At 37.4% G+C, this 20,019-nt stretch overlaps 1 protein-coding gene across 20 annotated transcripts in view; it reads left to right on the top strand.

Moving 5' to 3' along the window:
• The window catches only part of gab1 (GRB2-associated binding protein 1), a 61,788-nt gene that overhangs the window by 33,346 nt on the left and 8,423 nt on the right, over window positions 1–20,019 (top strand). For 4 of the 20 annotated variants that reach the window (XM_044113441.1, XM_044113442.1, XM_044113447.1 and 1 more), the window contains 9 exons: window positions 4,425–4,553; window positions 5,352–5,517; window positions 10,112–10,331; window positions 11,601–11,693; window positions 12,605–13,293; window positions 14,221–14,315; window positions 14,830–14,838; window positions 15,811–16,111; window positions 19,547–19,639. In XM_044113441.1, the coding sequence (XP_043969376.1) occupies window positions 4,425–4,553; window positions 5,352–5,517; window positions 10,112–10,331; window positions 11,601–11,693; window positions 12,605–13,293; window positions 14,221–14,315; window positions 14,830–14,838; window positions 15,811–16,111; window positions 19,547–19,639 (1,795 nt within the window). Of the gene's footprint in view, window positions 1–51; window positions 154–4,424; window positions 4,554–5,351; window positions 5,518–10,111; window positions 10,332–11,600; window positions 11,694–12,604; window positions 13,294–14,220; window positions 14,316–14,829; window positions 14,839–15,810; window positions 16,112–19,546; window positions 19,640–20,019 lie in introns of all 20 variants that reach the window. The other 16 variants (XM_044113435.1, XM_044113432.1, XM_044113429.1 and 13 more) reach the window with 10 other exon arrangements.

Here is a 20,019-nt window from a genome sequence, read left to right as displayed (position 1 = left end):
GATTTTGATAGCCTATTTGGACAGGATGTGAATATGTTCTGTGGTATTTAGGACTCCTTTCTGACTCAGAACAATTTGGATTGGCTGCAATGGAATGAGCATATCTTGAATCAGGACTGCACGCTTCATCACACCCCTGAGTTTGTTTGTGAGGTATGTCACGAGACAGAAATACTTAGTGTGTAAATACTTGAGAAGCTTAAACCATGATGTTGTATCCAGTGTTTTTGATGTTTTACCACCCCTTTAAATTAAAAAAATGTCAGAATTATTTTAACTTACCTGAAAAGGTTTTTGCTATAAAGCTGAATTGCTGTTAAAAACTGCTCCAACGTCTTTCATAGGTCTTTTATAGAGTTGCATCAATCCACTTTTGTCATCCCAATACCAGTATCTGTGGTATAGTATCGGCCATTACCGATCTGATGCAAAAAACAGTGCTGACTTAAAATGTTTTAATTTTTAAACACAGACATAAATGTACTAAATTACAAATTTATTTGATAACTCTGCACCAGTACAGCACATTTAAACTCACCAATAGCTTCACAAGCTTGGTCAAGTAAGTCAAATCAAAACAACTTCAGCCAATGTAGAAGAAATGATAAAGAAACTGAAGCTGACAAAAATAAGGCGTAGAATCAGACTGAATAGATCTGTCCTTACAGATCAGGCTCATTGTCACTGATACAGAATCTAAACTTTTTTTATATATAATATTGGGAAATAGCTGAATTGTGGCAGCATGTTCTGCCTCTGTATCCAGAAACAGCAGTTGCTAAAATAAATATGACAACAAAAGGAAACATTTTGTTTGTTTTTTAATCTGGTTTAGTTTAGCTTTTAAGGATAAATCAGATTACGTACTGGCCTTGCAATTGCATTAATGCAAATGTGCTGTTATTTTACTTGGCTTGATGCAATTTCTGCAGCTTTTCTGATAACCTGCATGCATACAATATATTGACTGAATGCATCTACAGTAAAACACAGTGTGAAGTGAGAAAGGAGCTCACCTGCTACCCTGGATTTAATTTTTATTTTTATTTTTGTTTTTTTTAAATCAATCATTCTGTGCTAAATTAACTTTACACAAAAAATTACTAACTAATTTTCTTAGAATCCTTTTGTTTCATGATAATTATGATTTAGAATATGTCAGACAGTTTTTTTAGGTAGGATCTCAACATTTACTCTCTTTTAAACAATACTGTAATAATATCATAATATCAGCCTATTATCATCTTTTCTCTCTTTGCCATCTGTTCTTCCATCACTCTTCCATTTTTAGCGTTTTGTTCTGTCATTTGTGTGGCTAAATATTACATTAGCTTAAAAATGCAAGACTTGGATTACATTAGACAACAATGTTTGCATGCAGTCTTTTGTGATATGAATATTGCACACACTACAATGATATTCATTATTAATGATATACTGTGCAGCATTATGTGGTGTGCATTTGTATTCAGCCCCTATATTGTAATGTCCCCAAATGAAATCCTGCACCACCTGTTGCTTTCAGAAGTCTGTGTGTAATTTAATCTCAGTATAAATACAGCTGATCTGTGAAGCCCTCCTTCGTGAACAAAAATATCAAGAATCGCATCCCAAACTGGTCAGAGTATTAAACTTGGTAGCGATGGTATTATGCTGTGGAACAGGGAAGCTGGATTAAAGAGAGTATTTTTTTTTCTAGTTTTATATATGTTGTTTTGACTAATTGATGTATGTTCAAGGTAAACTAAAATATATAAAAATGCATTTGTTTGTTGGAAAGTCCTAGTCAAAGACCGACTTTCCCCGTTGTCAGCAATCAGCCTGGGGAGGCTTGGCCAGGCTGTAACCTAAGCTCCTGGTCCTCTTGTTCCCCTCAGGGTAACATGACCCAGGATTGCTTTGTCACATGCTGGAGAGAGAGGTTCCCTCCCCACACCCACACTGCCTTTGTCCAACACAACACTGGCCGTCAGTTTAGCTTTTGCAATTAAATTCAACATTGAGGTGGCCGTGCCTCCGGGGCTCTGGGTTTAATAACTTTAGGCCTCGTTTGGACTCTGTGGGTGTATTTGTGATTATACAACTGAGGCTTTTTGAAGTGAAATGTTTAAAACATGAACTGCATGTGAGAGTGATGTGAATTACAGCTTACAGCTTAATATCCAAGTCCTTCACATCTCCGTAACTGTCTTCGTTTTGTTTGTGAAGTGGAAAAGGCGGATGATGTGTCTCGGTGTGGGGCTTGGCCCAGTAACAAAGGGACGCCCTGTGGACAGCAAACAGCTGAAAAAAGACAAAAACAAAAACAACACCGCTGTCTTCACACAGACACAAAGCTTTCAGTTTGATTTGTTTAATCTGTGGTCATTCTGGTCTTCTGTCTAATCTCTATAGCAGTTGCTTATCAGCTGGGTCTTGACTGCATCTGAATTTTGTTGTTTAGTGTATATTACTTCAGCCGATGACTAAGCATGTTCCAATTAATCAATTAATTACAAGATAAATTAAAACTGAGCTCGATGATTTCTATTTTGAAGGGCAGTTTTGCTTAGAGACATCATAATCCATTTTATATATGGTTTAAGTTGATTGTGGTTTTTATTTCCTTTTTATTGATTGTTTTTGGTTATATTTTTATTTTGGACATTTAAAATATCTTTCAATTCCCGTGGGAAGTTTGTTTTTTGTTTTTTTTACAAGATTAAAGTTTATTAATCTTTGAGAGAGTGAACTTGCATTATTTTGCCATTATCAATAGATTACTTGAAAATGGTCTGAAAGCAACAATATTGTTGTGTAGTACAATAATTTCTGGGACAGTGTCTTGTCCTGCAACATTTGTTATTGTGACAAGCATTCTGAAGACACATTTGACAAAAAAAAAGTTTCATCACAGTTTAACTTGCTCAAAAAATATATTTCCCCTACCAGAGAGAGACTGTGCAGAAAAAAAGAATTACAATAACAATTAGATTGAGATTGTGTTTGTTCCTAATATTGTGCAGCTGTAGCTCTTAGTGCAGTTAAACTACAGATGTGCTGTGATATTTTTAATCTGATGCCAGTGATTTGTTTTGTAATAAGGGCAGCTGAGACCAAAATTATCCCAGTGCTTTTTAATCTGTCACAGGCATCAAATTGTCCAGTTTGTTTCAAGAATATCTTCTTGAGAGTTTGAGGAGTTTCTTTTTTGGACAGTTGTTTTCTCTGGTTTTAGCTGCAGTGCAGCTGGAAGTATTTTTGTTCTTTTTTTCAGATGGTTATTGTGACAACTATGGCAGCAAGGTATTTTGTTTTCAAAAACTAGGAGAAGCTAATCTGAAATCTTAAATTATACCCGAACTATGACCCCTAATTCCAGAGGAGTTGAAAAGATTTCATAGATGCAAACCTTTCCATTCTTAAAAATCTTTTCATGGATGAAAAGGAAAAAGCAAAAACCCAATATAAATTTTACTTTTAAGTTCTGATACTATATGCCTGAAAATTTAACTTTTAATCATTTTGAAGAGCAGAGAGAGAAGGAGGAAGTTCAAATTGTCTCTTCAATCAATCATTATGGGCAACGATCTTATCCCCAAATCCAATGTGTCTCTGCCTGGCTTTCTAATCATACATACAGTCAGACAAATATTTAAAGAGAAGCTGCAAAAGCAAATGAGGTGGATTAGCAGAGCTTGCCAATAACTGATTGTCTCACCCAGGACATGTTACTGTAGAATATCGTCTACTGCCAGAAATTGGGCATACACCAACATACTTAAGTCAGATGTCTACAGATTTGTTGCAAAACTGACTGCTACTGGACATCGTTCCTACTCACAGCATCACAACTCTGAAGATGCACTGATTTGAGTTACGACAATTTTAAATCTCCCTTTAGGATAAATAGTAGTTTTGATTTCATTTCAGTATTTTTTATTTTGTTGTAGTGCTTAATTTCTTTGCTAGAATGAATTGGGTGTCCACTGTTGTCTATAAAACCTTTTTTATGGCGTACAGCCTGTGAAGTTATATATCTGTTCTCCTTTTGTCTGCTTTTCCTCTGTCTGCTGATTCTAAATTTAAACTTTAGTGAGTTGTGTGCTGGTCTTTAGTTCTGCAGAGGCTGCAAAATGCATTTGAACAAAATGAGTCAATTGCCCGTTTCTCTTTATAGATTTGGTTATTCACTTAAGTCAAAGTGCAACAGCCAACTATGTAGCTTTTGTTCTGGATAACCCAGACGCATAGTTCTGGTTGCGGGGCTCTTCCCTCCGGCTCTTGCTGTTCTCCAGTGAGGGCATTTTAGCTGGTGGAAAGGGCACACAAGCTATGCGGCCCAAAATAAGGCATTTGGTCATACTGCGGTAATCTTGGAATGGCACGGTCATGGTGAGAACATGCATATAACCTTTGACCTCGTTTCTGTTCTCACCCTACAGGCATGGAAGAAGCGGTGGTTTGTTCTTCGCAGTGGCCGAATGACAGGCGACCCAGATGTGCTGGAGTACTACAAGAATGACACTGCCAAGAAGCCCATTCGAGTGATCGACCTGAACTTATGTCAACAAGTAGGTTTTAGTTTCTTTTTTTTAAAGTTTTCAAACATTAAGATTCCTCACTCCACCCCCCCAAAAAATTTAATCTTTAGATTTATTCATGTTTGACATGTTCGAAGCAACAAACAGTATTTTATCTCTGGGATGTTTGATTGGAGAATGCTAGAGAATAGAAACAGTTGCACCTAAAATTATTCATTCAATTATTTAATGTACTAGTACCTCTCAAAAATTTTGAATATTTCTTAAATGTGGAATACTTCTTGCCAGTCGTCTCAAATTTAATATGGAATTGTCACACAGTGTATTCCAAACTGTTGTTTCTTGTAAATTTGATGGTTATGGCTTACAGATGATGGAAACCCAAAAGTCAGTGTCTCAGAAAATTTGAATATTGTGAAAAGGTCATTAATGAAATTTCATGAACCATTTGAAAGAATGTTTGTTGTAGTTTATTTTTTTACTTGTTTGGCCAAGCTGGTGAAGCTTTTGGTTGTATCTTGATGTGCTGCACTGGTGCAGCGTTATCAAATAAATAAGTCAATTCAGCACTGTATCGATCCATTTTAAGCCTCACACAATAATCCTAATAATTATTATATTGCCAAAAATACCTTACAACCTGCTGTAAACATGTTTTATATTCAAAAACCAGCTTCTAACAACAGTCCTGAGGAATCTTGGGTTTATGTTCAACCACCATTTTTAAAAAAAAATTCCACCAGAGATCAGAGTTCAAGTTGGGCGTCCATTAGGGCTGTAGCTAACGATAATTGCCCAGATAAAAAGCAACTAAACTTATCGTTTCAGGTGGATGCTGGGCTGTCGTTCAGGAAGAAAGACTTGGAGAACAGCTTCATATTCGACATCAAGACGATCGACCGCGTTTTCTACCTGGTGGCCGACACCGAAGAAGACATGAATAAGTGGGTGCGCAACATCTGCGACATCTGTGGTTTTAACCCTACTGACGAGGGTAAGGATGGTTGACAGAGCAGTGTGTGTGCTTTTTATTTTTTTTATTTTAGTCTTTTTTTTTTTAGCCTTTCATCCAAACATTTATTTCGCAACATCATTGTTTTGACAAGCTTTAAGACTTCAGTTAATTTGTCCTGGATTATGTTGAGTCAACATATTGCCGTTATTGATTAGTTTTGATTCTGCCTTTATGTTGATTTCTCTGTATCTATTTGCTTACGGTCACATTTTGCTCTCCAAATGTCTTGTTCTCTGTGACAGAGTTAGGTGAGTGAGCTGAATGTGGAAGAAAGTCTCTATTCAGCACAGTTCTTAGCCAAGGTCTAATGATCCATGTGCTGATCCATGTGTGCATCCAGGCTCATGTTACTCTTGTTCCCAGTACTGGATAATCAAAGCATTGTGTGCCTGCAGGTCTTGCCGACTTTCTTTCGCTCCCGGCCTTTTATCTGGCTTTCATTCTCTCCTGTTTGCCGACTCCTTTTTCTCTCTCGTCTCGGGGCCAAATTGCAATCTGTGCTATTTGCACCATGCACTTAGCCGTCTCTCATTTCTCCTCCTCCGCTATTAAACTGGTGCAAATTTTAGTGCGATTGCCACTGAAAACGAGTCCAGTAGTTCAGACCATTAAGCTTCATTTTCTTTTTGAATTTTTACAAATGAGTTACTGATTAGGCTGCTGCAAGGTCATCCTTGAAACCATGCTGCCAGTTCTTTTTCACGGCTCGTGTTGCAGGGAAGCGCTGATATTAGCGTTTATCATTTCTGTTTTACAGGATTGTTGGAGCTCCCTTTTAACTTTAGATGAGAAAACTCACAGACTTTTCAAGGAGAAACCTGCTGCACAGATTGATATTCTTGCAGCTAGGCCTTCGCGGCGCTCATAAAAAAGCGTCCTTGGCTGTCTTTCTGCTTGCTTTTCTCTCCATGAGTGACCCAACTCCCACTCGAATGTGGCCAACCTACTTGTAAAGGGTTGTGTAGCTGAACAAATATTGGAGAAAAATAAAATTTGCTGGGCTCGGGGAATGCAGACTTACTATAGAATTTGCAAATTTATACACAACAAGGATGTTTCCGATTTTCCACTAAAGATTCAAAACTTAAAACTGTACGTGATCAAAAACAAAAGAAGATTGCAGCGAAGGCAAATGTTCAGATTTTAAATGATTTTATATGTAATTATAGCACCTTGTAAAAGTATCCACACCCCCTTTTAACTTTTTCCTATATTGTCACATTTAATCAAATCTTCCAGTATCTGAGACACAGCTAAATTCTTATAATTGGGGCTGAAACAATTAATCAGATTAGTCTTGGTGAATTTAAATAACTAATTTAATAATTGATTAATTGATGTGAAGTCAAGTTGAAAGTATTTAGCTTTTCACGTTGTTTAGCTGCAGATACAGTTTATGATAAAAATGATAAAGGGTTCTCTAAAGGAATGCTGTTGTTGGATTTTAGGCAGGGAAATGTTTATTTCCTTATTTAAAAAAGAAATTAAATAATTTAGTTGCAGATTTCAGTGTATTTCTAATATTGAATTTAAAAAAGAGTCTTTGGTGTTTAACAAGAAATCTACAGAATGTGAAAACTTTACCCAATTAATCGTCGAAATAATTGAAAAAATGATAGATTTACTAAAATAATGATCCTGCTTTACTGTCACCTCCCACTGCTTGTGTCTGCAGCAACACTCCTGAGATGAGTTTTTAGTTGCACAGTAACTGAATATGGTTTAAAATATAGTAAGTAAATAGTAATTGTACTATACTGGTTAGTTAGTTACCAATAATTAATCAGTACGTTTATATCATAAAACTTGAACTGAACATCCCTGTATGGAAAACCTCTTAAGAGTTTTCTATGCACAAATGTACATCTTGTCCATTTTTCTGAGTTACCCTGTTACTTTACTCATCTTAGTAAAGCACTTTGAATCCAAAGGATTCCACACTTTTTCTTTTAATTTGTAAAAAATTGAAACCATTCACTTTACAATAATGTTCTGCTTTGTGTCAGTTTGTCAAATAAAATGCATAAAACGCTGACAAAATGTGGAAACATCTTGAAGGGTGTGCATTCTTTGGGAGGTGCTGTAGAAATGAACTCTGGGACCTCGTTTGTGTGAACAAAACAAAACAAATTGAAAAATGAAGAATGGCAAAATATTTATCAGCATATGTTGTCTTTCAGCTCAACTCAGCAGCTGAAGCAGGAGGCTTTGAAAGAAGAATTTGATAACTCGCTGAGCGACAAAGCAAAGACCTTGATGAAATAGCGTCTTAGAATATATTCAAGCTGAATTTGTATGAATAAAGCTTTTGACTTGTCCCTTTATGTTCATGCTGTAAATGTAACAAAAGGTGTGAATGCTTATTGATGTGGCCCTTTGAATGTAAATTCACAGAACCGCCACACTTGGCTTACGTCTGGTAGCAGCTGTTTGCATCCATGTTCCTCGCCTCACGATCGATTTTAATTATGAGTTTGCAAGAGTTTTTATTTAGGTGCGAATCGTGAAATGATGCGCTTCGGTGCCTTCTTACATTGATCGAGAAGGTGTTTGTTACCGTTTACCACCTTTGACCGGAGCTTCAGTTCAGAGCTTAGATTTGATGAGAATGTAAAGAAATACATGACTTTTCCTGGGGTTGTTTTTCTCCATGTTCAGTTTATGTTCAGTACATGTGACCTTCATGTTCAGACAGTATTCAGATTAAAAGTCGATACAGTTCAGCTCAAAATGTTTCTGACTGAAGTGTCGTATTAAAATTAGGTTGCTAAGAAACAGCTTGAGTGTATATTTAATCCCAGCTGATTGTTTTGCTTCATGTCTAACTTCATTAGTCACCTGCATAACCTGTTGTGTCTCAATGAGAATTGTCCTCACCCTTTGTTCTGCCTCTTCTACCTATTAGTTTTCTCCATAAAACTTTAACTGTATTATCTCCCTGAAGCCTTTAAGATATTGAAATGTTAAATCTGTGTCATTCTAATTATGTCTGATCCACCAAAAGAATCAAACGAATAATTCAATAAAAATTGTAAAATGCGCATCTAAAGACATAATGAAACTTAAACATTCAGAAGTTTACATGTAGACCTATCACGAGCGATTAATTGTCCCAAAAATTATTGCAATAAACAATAATATTGTTTGAAGACCATTTTAAACTGATGTAATGGTGCCAAAGACAGATGGACTTTATTTTCAAAAGAACGCTTAATGCTGGAACTGGTAAACAAAATAAATAAAACGACCAAAAACTAAACTAAAATTGGCTCTCAGTCTCCATTAATAAAAATGCACTTGAATAAAAACTAAATAAATACTGCATTCAACCAAAAGAGTGCAGATTATGAAGTCTGTATACTGTCTTGCCTTTCAATAATCATTAGATTTAAATAGAGAAGACGGCCAAATCCGACTACCTGATGCAATAGTTCACTCCTACTTTAAGCCCAGTTCACACCACGATTGTCGCCGATCATCCTGTAGTGTGTTATGACTGATCAGGTCCAGTCGGTAGAATGTGGCCGCTCCGATATAAATCAGGCATGCACATATTCAACATGTTACATTGTCTTGGCCAATTTATCACTGCAGTGTAGGTTTTTCCCTGACTGGGAGTGAAAACGCACCCTGTTGAATGTGACATGTAGCCAGTGAGAAAGCACGGATTCCCCTGTACTTTCTGAGGGAAAAGCACGGAGGGGAATCCCAAACACCTGACACGGCGCAACCCAAAGTCCAGCGGACATCGGAAATGATAAGTGGAAACAACATTAATGTTTATTCAACATTTCGTGCAAAAAATATCCACAGAAATGACAAGGAGGGGAGTTGGAGCGAAATTGCTAGTGCAGTATACCTGGCAACTTTTCATCTGTTCATTGTTAACGTGACACAAATGGGTTATAATGATTTTCATTCAGTCAGGACTTTACGCTGGTCGCATGCATTACAGGTAGATTCTAGTAGAGCATTGATTAATGCCTGGTTTTACAATTAGTTAACTGGACTTGTAGCCATTATTTTGTGCCCATTGTTCTCAATGTAATTGTAAACATTAAAACGATAAATACTAATTAACCGATGAAGCCTAAACACACAAATGAGTAAAGACGAAAAAGCCCCGTCCTCCACTCTTTTATCCAACGCCTTTTCTTTTTGTCACATCTTTTATCGCTTAAAATAAGCTCACAAACTATCACTATTGCTTCTACGTCATCAGCCGTGTTTGTTTACATTAAATTTACGTGTGATGTAGTGTTTTTTTTTATTATTATTTTTACGGGATTTTCTGTGTGAAATCTGAATGTCGGTGAGAGAAATCGGTTCGTGTGTGGTGGCGTGCTCTTGCCGTGTGGCTGGACACACTGCACGGTCGAACCCAATCGAAATCTCCATTGACTTTTACATCCTTGGCATTAAATGCACAATTTATTTATGCTGGCTTTTTGTTGTTGTTGTCTCGCTTGCTGTTTTGTACCACAATATATTTCACATTCTCTCAGATTGTTGTTCTGAATAAGATGAATTTTCAATCATAGTTAACCACAACCATCTTTCTTTTCTCCTGCAGATAATTCAAAAAATCTCCAGCCGTCAGGCGCTGTCGTGGACACCGCTCCACACCCATCGTTAGTTAATATGGTCGGCCCGGTACCGTCGTTGCTGGGCGTCGTCCCTCCTCCATACCAGCCGGTCAGCGTGCGACACCTGGACTCTCAGTCCAGTTCAGAGGACCCGCAGGATTACCTGTGGCTCGCCAACTGTGAGAGCAAAAAGCCTGAAACCTACAGGTGACACTGATTGTCTAAATTTTTGATTTTGATTTATTTCAAACAGGTTTTTAAAAACAAGAAAGCAAGCAATCAGTAGGGCAGAGAAAACATCTGCATACATAACCAAGAACAAAATCATTTGTTTACCAATATTTTTCTGTTTGAAAAGGAGTAGGAAGAAGTGAACACTTATTTAATTCTACCCCTTATCTCAATTTATTGAAATATATTACTTGCTGACTCAATAATTATAATTCAAAAAATGAATAAATAAAACCATGTTATAATATTTATGTGCTTCTTCAATGTGCTGAGCTACAGAGCCAACAAATAAATTATATTACATAGACAAAATAATTATAAACTAACTCTCATAAGACAAGACAATCTGTGGCTAATAATAAAAATACCAATAATAACAATTGTAAATAAAAACCGGACATACCGTATCAAAACAATTACCAACCTCTGGCCAATGTTCATATATGAATTATTCTTAATTTATTCTGAAATAATAAATAAAAGGTAGTGTGTGTGTGTGTGTGTGTGTGTGTGATGCCTCTCCAGGTTGGGGAATGTTTTGGGAAAAAATACAATATAAAATTTTTTCTACATTTTTTATTTGATTTTCCATAAGATTAAAATCTGAATTTCTGTAAAAACAAAATGTGTACTATTCCTACACTTTAATGTGATTCCAACATTTTTAAAAACATTAAAAATTTAATTTGAATGTGATTTACTTAAAATAAAAAACTAACCCATAATGACATTGCTGCTAAAATAACAGTGATTATTATAGTTGTAACAGGGGGAGGGGGAGGGCTACCCTAACCCTATCATAAACTACAAGAAAGTATGAAATAAACTCTCACTAAATTTAGTATCGAATATTATATGCTAATGCTGCTGAAAACACTGAAATCAGCTGCTTAACACCCACTTGTAGTTTGACAATTGTTTTAAAACTGCCTTGCATAAATAAGAGTGGTGGCTGTGTTTGCTTTTTAACTTTAGCTACATTTGTTGCTCTTGTAAGCAATTGAAAATGTATTTGCCTTCTTTAAGTCAGACAAATAACTCTACACTTTCTCTGGCATCGCATTCAAACAAGGCGACAGTAAGACGAAAACATTTTGGAATTGTGAAACTATTCTTTGTCTTGCCTAGAATAGTTTTAAACTGGAACAAAAAATCTAGAAATTTGGAAAATATTAGAAATGTATTAAAAAGTTTTCTAATTTCACTGCTGCTCTCTTCCTCCTTCCTGCTGGATGGTGTTTGTAGCTCAGTGGACTGTCGGGCCCCACTGGAGGGCTATCAGGAATATTTGCTCCTGGAGGAGTGTGAGAGCAGGACTCTACCTCCACAGACTAGTGTGTGAGTGGCCAGAACCCGACTGGACCTGCCTGCCTGTGTGGAGTGCTAAACATTTGTGAATCACAGGAATGAAAATCACTTTATTCATCACTCTAAATGTAAATGGGTGATATTAATGCTGGATTTTGAGACGTTTTTCTTATTATGTTTTTGTAACCCACTTTGAGATTAAAATGTTCTCAACTTGTGTTTTCCTGCATATTAAGCTACCCAGGATTTTTTCCATTACTTTTGTTCACTATGCACAGTGTCCACACATTATTAAAAGTCTTAAATTTATGAATGTAAAATTAAGGCCTTAAATTTTGTAATGGCAGGACAAAGTAAAAATATTTTTGACTTTTCATCGGGTAACACCTTATCATCAGCATCGAGTCACTTTATTGTGTGACTGAAGGCAGTTCAGGCTACCGCTAACCACCTGCTAATATACTTTTACTACCTAGTTAGTAAGTTTTCTGCTGTGATACATTTCTTAAATAAAATTTAGAATGGGCTTAAATTAGGGGTCTCAAACTCCAGTCCTCGAGGGTCGCAGTCCTGCAACTTTTAGATGTGCCTCTGCTGCACCACCTGAATAGAATAATTAAGGCTCTGGAGAACTGATCTACACAAGGTGGAGGTAATTAAGCCATTTCATTCCAGTGTTTTGTACCTGTGGCACATCTAAAAACTGCAGGACTGCGGCCCTTGAGGACTGGAGTTTGAGACCCCTGTCTTAAAGAGACTTAAATTTGAGTTGCAGAAACCCTGCTACGTGATGCACAAAGTAATGCTAATATAATAAAAGTTGCCAAAGTAACTGATTAAATATAACTTTGTCATTAACTCTGCCTGCCGGAGTGGTGTGGAGGATTTCTGTGACTGTGTGGGTTTTCTGCTCCTCTGAGTGAAGTGTGTTTTGTTCTCAGGGCCCAGGCAGAGTGCTCCAAGTCTACCTCTTCAGAGACGGACCTGAATGACAACCTCCCATCCCACCGCACGCCCCCATCCGCCACCTCCTTACCCAAACATACCTCGCACAACGGCTTCTTCCCGCAGCATCAGCCTCCAGCTTCCGCTCCTTCCTTCTACGACTCGCCTCCCTCGCGCGGCACCTCCACCTCGTCCGACGCTGGCATCTATCACCTCCCTCGCAGCTACTCGCAGGACACGGTGCTGCTCCCGAAGTCTGCCACCTCCCCTCCGACCAACCCGGACGGCGGGGACGAATCTGGACTTTACGTCTTCAACATACCACTGAGGAAGACGTCATTCGTGGAGTCGCACATGCGGAATCTTTCCGTCAGCTACGACATCCCTCCCACGCCCGGCGCCAACTCCACCTACCAGGTCCCCCGCACAATGTCGACGTCGACGAGTGTCGGAGGCTCGGAGGGTGGGGGCGATGTCGTCCCCCCTCCCAGACCGCCCAAACCTTCACTCAGCTCCACCTCAGGGCTCCCGCCGCCCCCCGCTGAGCGCTCGCCTACGGACACCTACTGCGTGCCTCGCTCGGCCTCTGAGACGGACGGAAATTACTGCGTGCCGACGAGCGCCGGGAGCAAGGCTCTACGCAGCAACACGATCGGCACGATGGACTGTTCACGGCTCCGCAAAGGTTTGTGCTCGAGGTCTTACAAAAAGTGTTTACAGCCTTTTTGCACATTTAGATATTTAACAACCACAAAATTGTAATATTTTACTGGGATTTCAATAGGGATGCGCCAATTCTCCTTTTTTACTTTCATTTGTTTTAGTAGTAAAGACATAAAATAAAAAAGTCCATCAAAAAAGGAGATTGTGATTGAATATGATAGGGTTTTGTTATGACCAACTGATGGAGAAAAGTTTTTTTTAAAGTAGACAGAGAAGCAAATGAAAGGAACTTTCATTAAAACAGAGCAAAACCATTTACCACTTATTGTTCCCCCTAGTGGTGAAAAAAGTCAATGCTAAAGTTAAATCCAACTTTATTTCAGTAAAATCTTGTAAGAAACTTTTGAGAAAGCAGAAAAATATCCTGGATTAGTCAAGTTTTTGACTTTATGTAACCGGAGCTGCAAGCATGTTTTCTTACCTGTGACTGAGCCAAGACATTATTTCCTAAATGACTCTCTTCTTTTTGTTTCCTTATCTACTGACAAAGGAACCAAAGTAAATAAATATAAAAACTGCTTCCTTAAAAAAAAAGGTTTTAACAGCATGTCTGCCAGTAACTGTGACAGTGGTGAGTCTGTTAATAATAACAGATTTTCTTCACACTAAATGAGATTCTAAAATTTTCAATGAGATTTTCTGCTGTGATAAAATGTTTTTTATGGATTTTTACACGTCTTCACCATTGAAATCCATAAAGACAGACACCACTTGAAATGTTTGTTCACTTCTTCACTTACTGTAACTATTATTTGAAGCTGGAACTCTTGATTGTCCCTTAAGCATTTCCTTACTTAAAAACATGGATGAGAATGCTAATACTGTTTAGCGTCTTGGCAGATTAGTAATAAACAACATGTTTTACCCTTTGTGTTTGTTTTTTTTACAGATTTTGGATCACAGGACTTCTATGACATTCCCAGATCATTCTCCTCAGACAAAAGCTGTTCGTTTGACTTCAATGAAAGCTTCAACAGCTACTTTGTAAGTGTTTCTCATAGAGATATTAGTTTATTCAACTTTTATATTAAACAAAGGTTGTGGCTTACAGCAAAACATTCAAGGCTCCACATTTCATTGTCCTTTACACAAGTAAGAGTACATCAGCTTACATAACATTTTTAAACACAAACAAACCATAATTTTCAAAACCACTTTTGGCTATTGAATACTGGTGAAAAATTATCACATCCTAGCGCAAAAACTTTTTAGCAAAAAGCTTTTTAGCAAAAAGCTTTTTTTCAAAATTGCATTGTTTCCATGAACCAATTTTAATTTTCTAATTTCAATTTGTGCAATTTTATGGTTAATGGAAACAGATTTAGAAGTAATGTGACCTGAATCCTCTGCCCCTAAATCTAGAAAGGCCAATCTTGCTTTCATCAGGGCATAAGATGATGCACCTTTTTTCTTTAGGCCAGTTAATGTCTGCCATGACGAGCTTAAACATCAGCATTTTTTTAGATGTGACTTTGTGAGATTCTTCTAATTGTTTCAGGACTCACAGGTAACTGTAGATCTTCTTTTATCACCTGGAGGTGATCATTGGCTAAGTATTTGCCATTTTGGCTCTTCTTTGATCCACGGGTTTTCTGTTTCGATCAACATTCTTCTGGCTTTGGTTTCCGTTCTAAACCATTTATGATCATTTTTCCGAGCGGTTGATCATTTTTGCTGTTTTTTGTTTTTTTTTTTTATTAATTTTCTTTATGTTTTCCCCTTTCAAATTGGCGTTTTGATCAAATTGTGCTGTTCTTCTGAATAATATCTGGAGCAAACCGTTTTCAGAGGGAGTCAAACTGTTTGAGTCCTTTAATTCACATGTGGACGTCACTATTTAAAGAAAGATTATTCAATCACACACAATCAAGAGAAAGCATGTAATGACCGTTGGATCTGTTAGTTTTCTACCTTACAGATAGTAAATATTTGCCTGGTAGAAATTGCTACTAAAGACAGTGATTGGTCTGATTGATTGAACACAACTCTATAAATCTCTGAAAGAATCATCCACCAACGCTCTTATAATCACAGAGGTAGGCCTGTCACAATAAATTTTGCTGGATGATAAATTGTCACAGAAGTTATTGTGATTTTGAGACCATTTTCAAGTGATCTAATGGCAATGGCAGAATAATGCAAGAACACTCAAACAGTAAACTTTAAATTCTAATGAGTATTCAACACTGGAACTGGAAGACTTTAAAAATCCAAAGTAAATAAACAAAACAACAGAAACGACAAATAAAATGAATTATGAAGTCTATAAAAGTCTATAAGTCTTTAGAAAAGAGAAAAACGATAAATCATGCTTGTTTTAATTTATCATGTGATTAATTGATTTGTTGCTTATTGCGACAGGCCTACACAGAGGTAGCAGGGTCTCTGAGCCGGTTTCTGATTTCTCTGCCTCAAGATGTGAGCCAGTCGTAGAAGCACATCTTTGTCTCAAAAGCCACATCTGTTCTCCGCTCCTCAGAAGAGCAAAGGGATGATGCCGCTGAGCAACCTCTCTATGGAGGAGGTGGAGCAGAACTACGTCCCCATGAGCGCCAATTCGCCGTCGCATCACCACTCGGGCAGTTTGTCCGAGCCGATGCACGATACAAACTATGTCCCCATGACTCCCAGCACCATGGAGTTCTCCTCCCTGGGAAAGCAGGTGCCCCCGCCCGCCCACATGGGCTTCCGCTCCAGCCCGAAGACCCCGCCCCGCCGGCCGGTGCCCAATGAGTGCCAGCCCCCGCCTGTGGACCGAAACCTCAAGCCTGATCGTAAAGGTGAGACCTCAGCCTGTGTGCATGCACTCGTAGTTGTGATCTGGATGTTGTTGCTTCATAGAGCTGTTTATCAAACTAACACTACAGCTGGTAATGCTTTGTGTCACACTCAGCTGCTGGTTAATGGTCACAGAACTGTCTAATAAATAGAGATGCACCAATCTGATATTCTGTATATGTATCTGTACCGATATTAGAGTAAAAGTCTAGATAAGGCATCAGTGACAATGTGCCTGAACCGAAAGGGCAGATCTATTCAGTCTAATTCTATGCCTTGTACTCTGAACCACTTTATGATTTATTATTTATTTTACATTGTATTAAGAATTTATAATTGCATTTTATCAACCAGTAGAAAAGAGATTAGTTGCAGTTTATTTTTACAAGTTTGACCAAGGTAGCCAACCTGTTTTTGTCAGTTTCTGTTGTTATCCTCCTATTTCCACTGACTGAACAAATATAATATTGTTTCTAGATGTTTGGCCAAGCTTGCATAGCTATTAGTGTATTTTTGTTTGTAGAATTATCAAATAAGTTATCAAATAAGTTTGTAATGCAGCATATTTATGTCCGTGTCTTTAAAAACAAAACGTTTTTAATGAATTCAGCACTGCTTTTCTGTATCGGATCAGTATCGGCTGATATTAAACCTCAGATATTGGTATCAGAAGTGAAAAAAGTGGATCGGTGCATCCCTACTTCTAACTTTTACAGTAAAGTCGTCTTTGCTCTGCAGATGTTGTTGGTTGGAAGAGAAATGCCTCACTTTGTGTCTGATTTATTAAATACCATCTTCTTCTTCTGCATGCATGTCCCCAAGCAGGCTGGTGAATTACTTTCTTGCTAGTCACATCTTTTTGATAAAGTTTTAATCCCTTGTCAAAAGCTCAATATGCTCAAGCTTCTGAGAGTCCCTGCAAGACGCGTTTTAGAAGGCTTGTCATAATGCCATGGAGCAACCAAAGCCTGGACAGATCACCTCCATCCTCTTTTGTTCTCTTCATTTCAATGGAGGCCTTTGATTAGACCTGATAGCAAAGGGGATTCTGAATCTGGGAACAGTGAAAGGGAGAGCAGTGAAGGGAAGACGAGACAAAGTGAATTGAAGACTGACAAAGAACATCACACAGGCCTAATCAAAAGCCATGGCTTTAATTGTCACAGCAGAAAATTAGGCTGGTTCATGCTAGCTAACGCTTCCCAATTAGGAGTTTTTCCTTTCTTATGCTCTTTGAACCAAACCCTAACCCTTCACTGGGGGATTTTTCAGAGATGTGACAAGATAAAGTTATTAAGTAAGAAAAGTCTTTTATGCTCCAAATAATTTAATGCTTCAGCTCCGCAGCTGTGAGTTGATCAGTTTTTACTGAAAACATAACTTTTACATTTCTTTAAAACATCAAACATGGTCAGTATTTTATGATAAAAATCACTTGTTGCTACTTTATTTTGCTACTGACATCTCAGATAAATCCTTAAATGTCCAGAACATATTGTCAAAGTATGTACATGAATCTTTTTATTAAGCATACACAAATAAAAACTAGCATTTAAAAAGTAACATTTCTCAATGAGAGGTAAAAAGGAGACATTCAGTATTTCTTTGTGTAAAAAATACAAAAATAAAGTTTACTGGAAAGCTTAAATAATATATAATAATTATAATTGAACATATTAAGTTTTCCAGTACTGTGTACATCTGTAATTGAAAAATTATAAAAATAGGTAATGATCATTTTAGTTTAGATTTGAATTTTATACTCTTTCAAATATCTTAAGCTGCAAAAACTAATTAATAAATTGTCGTATTTGAAGTAGTTGCATCTGATTAGAAACAGCACAACAAAATAAAAAGTTTTAAATAATATTATAATACACATAAGATGTTCAACTCTTTCAACCAGAGTAGGATTAAATGTTACATTTCTGTTTTGCATAAAAACAACAATTAGTCCTATTGGAACATTTTTTTGCAATATTTCTGTGATGTTTTTACTCAACATCAGACATAGAGAAACTCATACTGACCCATGCTTATTAGTAATCGACTTCCTGTTTTCCCGGGTTATAATTATGACGTGACTCAGATTAATGTTTTTCTGAGCCATTCCTCAAAACTGGAATAACTGGAGAACATGGCATTATAGAAGCAGATATTTGTTGCACGTCCAAATTTGTCCATATCTACAGTAAAAGCTGAACCAACAGTCAAAACTCAACAAAAACGGGACGTGCTGTGGTGGCGCAGTGACAGGACTGGACAGATCGCCAGCAGGGCAACGCAGAGACAGACAGGACAAACCATGCACACACTCACACCTTGAGAGAATTAAGAAAGACCAATTAATCTGACAGTCATGTTTTTGGACTGTGGGAGGAAGCTGGAGAACCGGAGAGAACCCACACATGCACAGGGAGAACATGCAAACTCCTTGCAGAAAGACCCCGGGCCGGGAATCAAACCCAGGACCTTCTTGCTGCATTTAACAAAATTTGAACCAGGTGAAGAAGAAACTTTGCCACTAAAGTTTTGGGTTGAACATATTTTCAAAGTTTTTTGGTTTTTTTAAATTTAATCTTAAATGCAAAATGTATATATTTTTGTACACTTTTGGCTTAGTTATTGCTCTGAATACATTTTTCTTGCAGCAAGTGGCTTTTTTGAGACAGTATACTCTAGTTATTGATTAATCGATGACTAAATTAGTTGTTTTTATTTCAACAATCGATTAATACAATTAGTCGCTTCAGCTATAAATATATTAATATTAGACACAAGGCTAAAAAAAAGTTAACTGATGCATTTATTTGGGCATTGAGCATAAAAATACCAGCTTAAATTCTTACTGGTTATTATAATTTTATTACCAGCCATGAGAAATAGTTTTTTCTGTCTATAAATCCCCACCTGTCCATTTATTCTCCTTTCTCCAAGAATTCCACAGGAATTCAGTGCCAGCGTTATTTCTATGTAATTCCATCAAAAATATTTGAAACTGTAGTCACCCCACTCTTCCAAAAATGTTCTGCTCGGTGTGTTGAAGTGAAACCCTCCTAGTTTCCCAACATTGCACTTCGCCCTGCTGCAGATCTGTGTGTTGTTCTTCTCATCATGACCTGATTTCTCCGTGTACTCGTCCACACAGCCAATCATGCATGCACAGCTGTGATGTCAGTCTTTGTGTGGGAAGCCGTGCTGCATGGAGTGAGTTGCATGTTGGGTAGTTTGGTCCCGCTGTTGTCATGACAATCGCTCTCTTGATTTGTGCTGCTGGAAAATAAATAAATAAATGGTTGTTAGTGAGGCCGAAGCTTCACTGTGCAGCAAAGTTATGTCTTTTGTTTTGCATGGCAGAGTATTTCTTACTTTAGGGCTTAATTGTTGTGATCACCCCCTTTTTTATATAATGAGCAAAGTCTTCTTTCACCAATCAGGTCAGAGTCCTAAAATAATAAGAGCAAAGGTTGTCGGTTTAGAGCGAACCGACTCTCAAACCGTAGGTGAATTCCCGAGGGGACGACGCAAGGGTACGTACACCCCATCGAACTGTTTGTGTGTCTGAAACTTCTTTGACCTCTGCATACAACACTTCATCCATCTGCATGCTTTAAAGTTAAATTGTGGGATCTTTCCTCATATCATGTGGGGGTTTGATTCAAAGAAATGTCACTTTGATTGAACTAATCCAGTCTAAATTAAAATGTTTGCAGGATATTCTTGGAATGTGGTCTTTGTTCACTTTGGATTTCAAGTGTTCCACAAAATACTCCCTAACATTACTTGTTAGCACAATCAAATACTAACATTTAAAAAATTTTTTACTTTTTTGTTGACACAAAACACATTAACAGACAACAATCTGATTTTTATTGGTACTAAAACACATGCATGCTTTTGGAAAATAACA

Source organism: Gambusia affinis, linkage group LG04, assembly GCF_019740435.1.
Source record: "Gambusia affinis linkage group LG04, SWU_Gaff_1.0, whole genome shotgun sequence".
NCBI classification, from domain to species: Eukaryota; Metazoa; Chordata; class Actinopteri; order Cyprinodontiformes; family Poeciliidae; genus Gambusia; species Gambusia affinis.
Note: the sequence above shows the minus strand (reverse complement) of the source record. Positions and strands in the feature narration are given on the sequence as shown.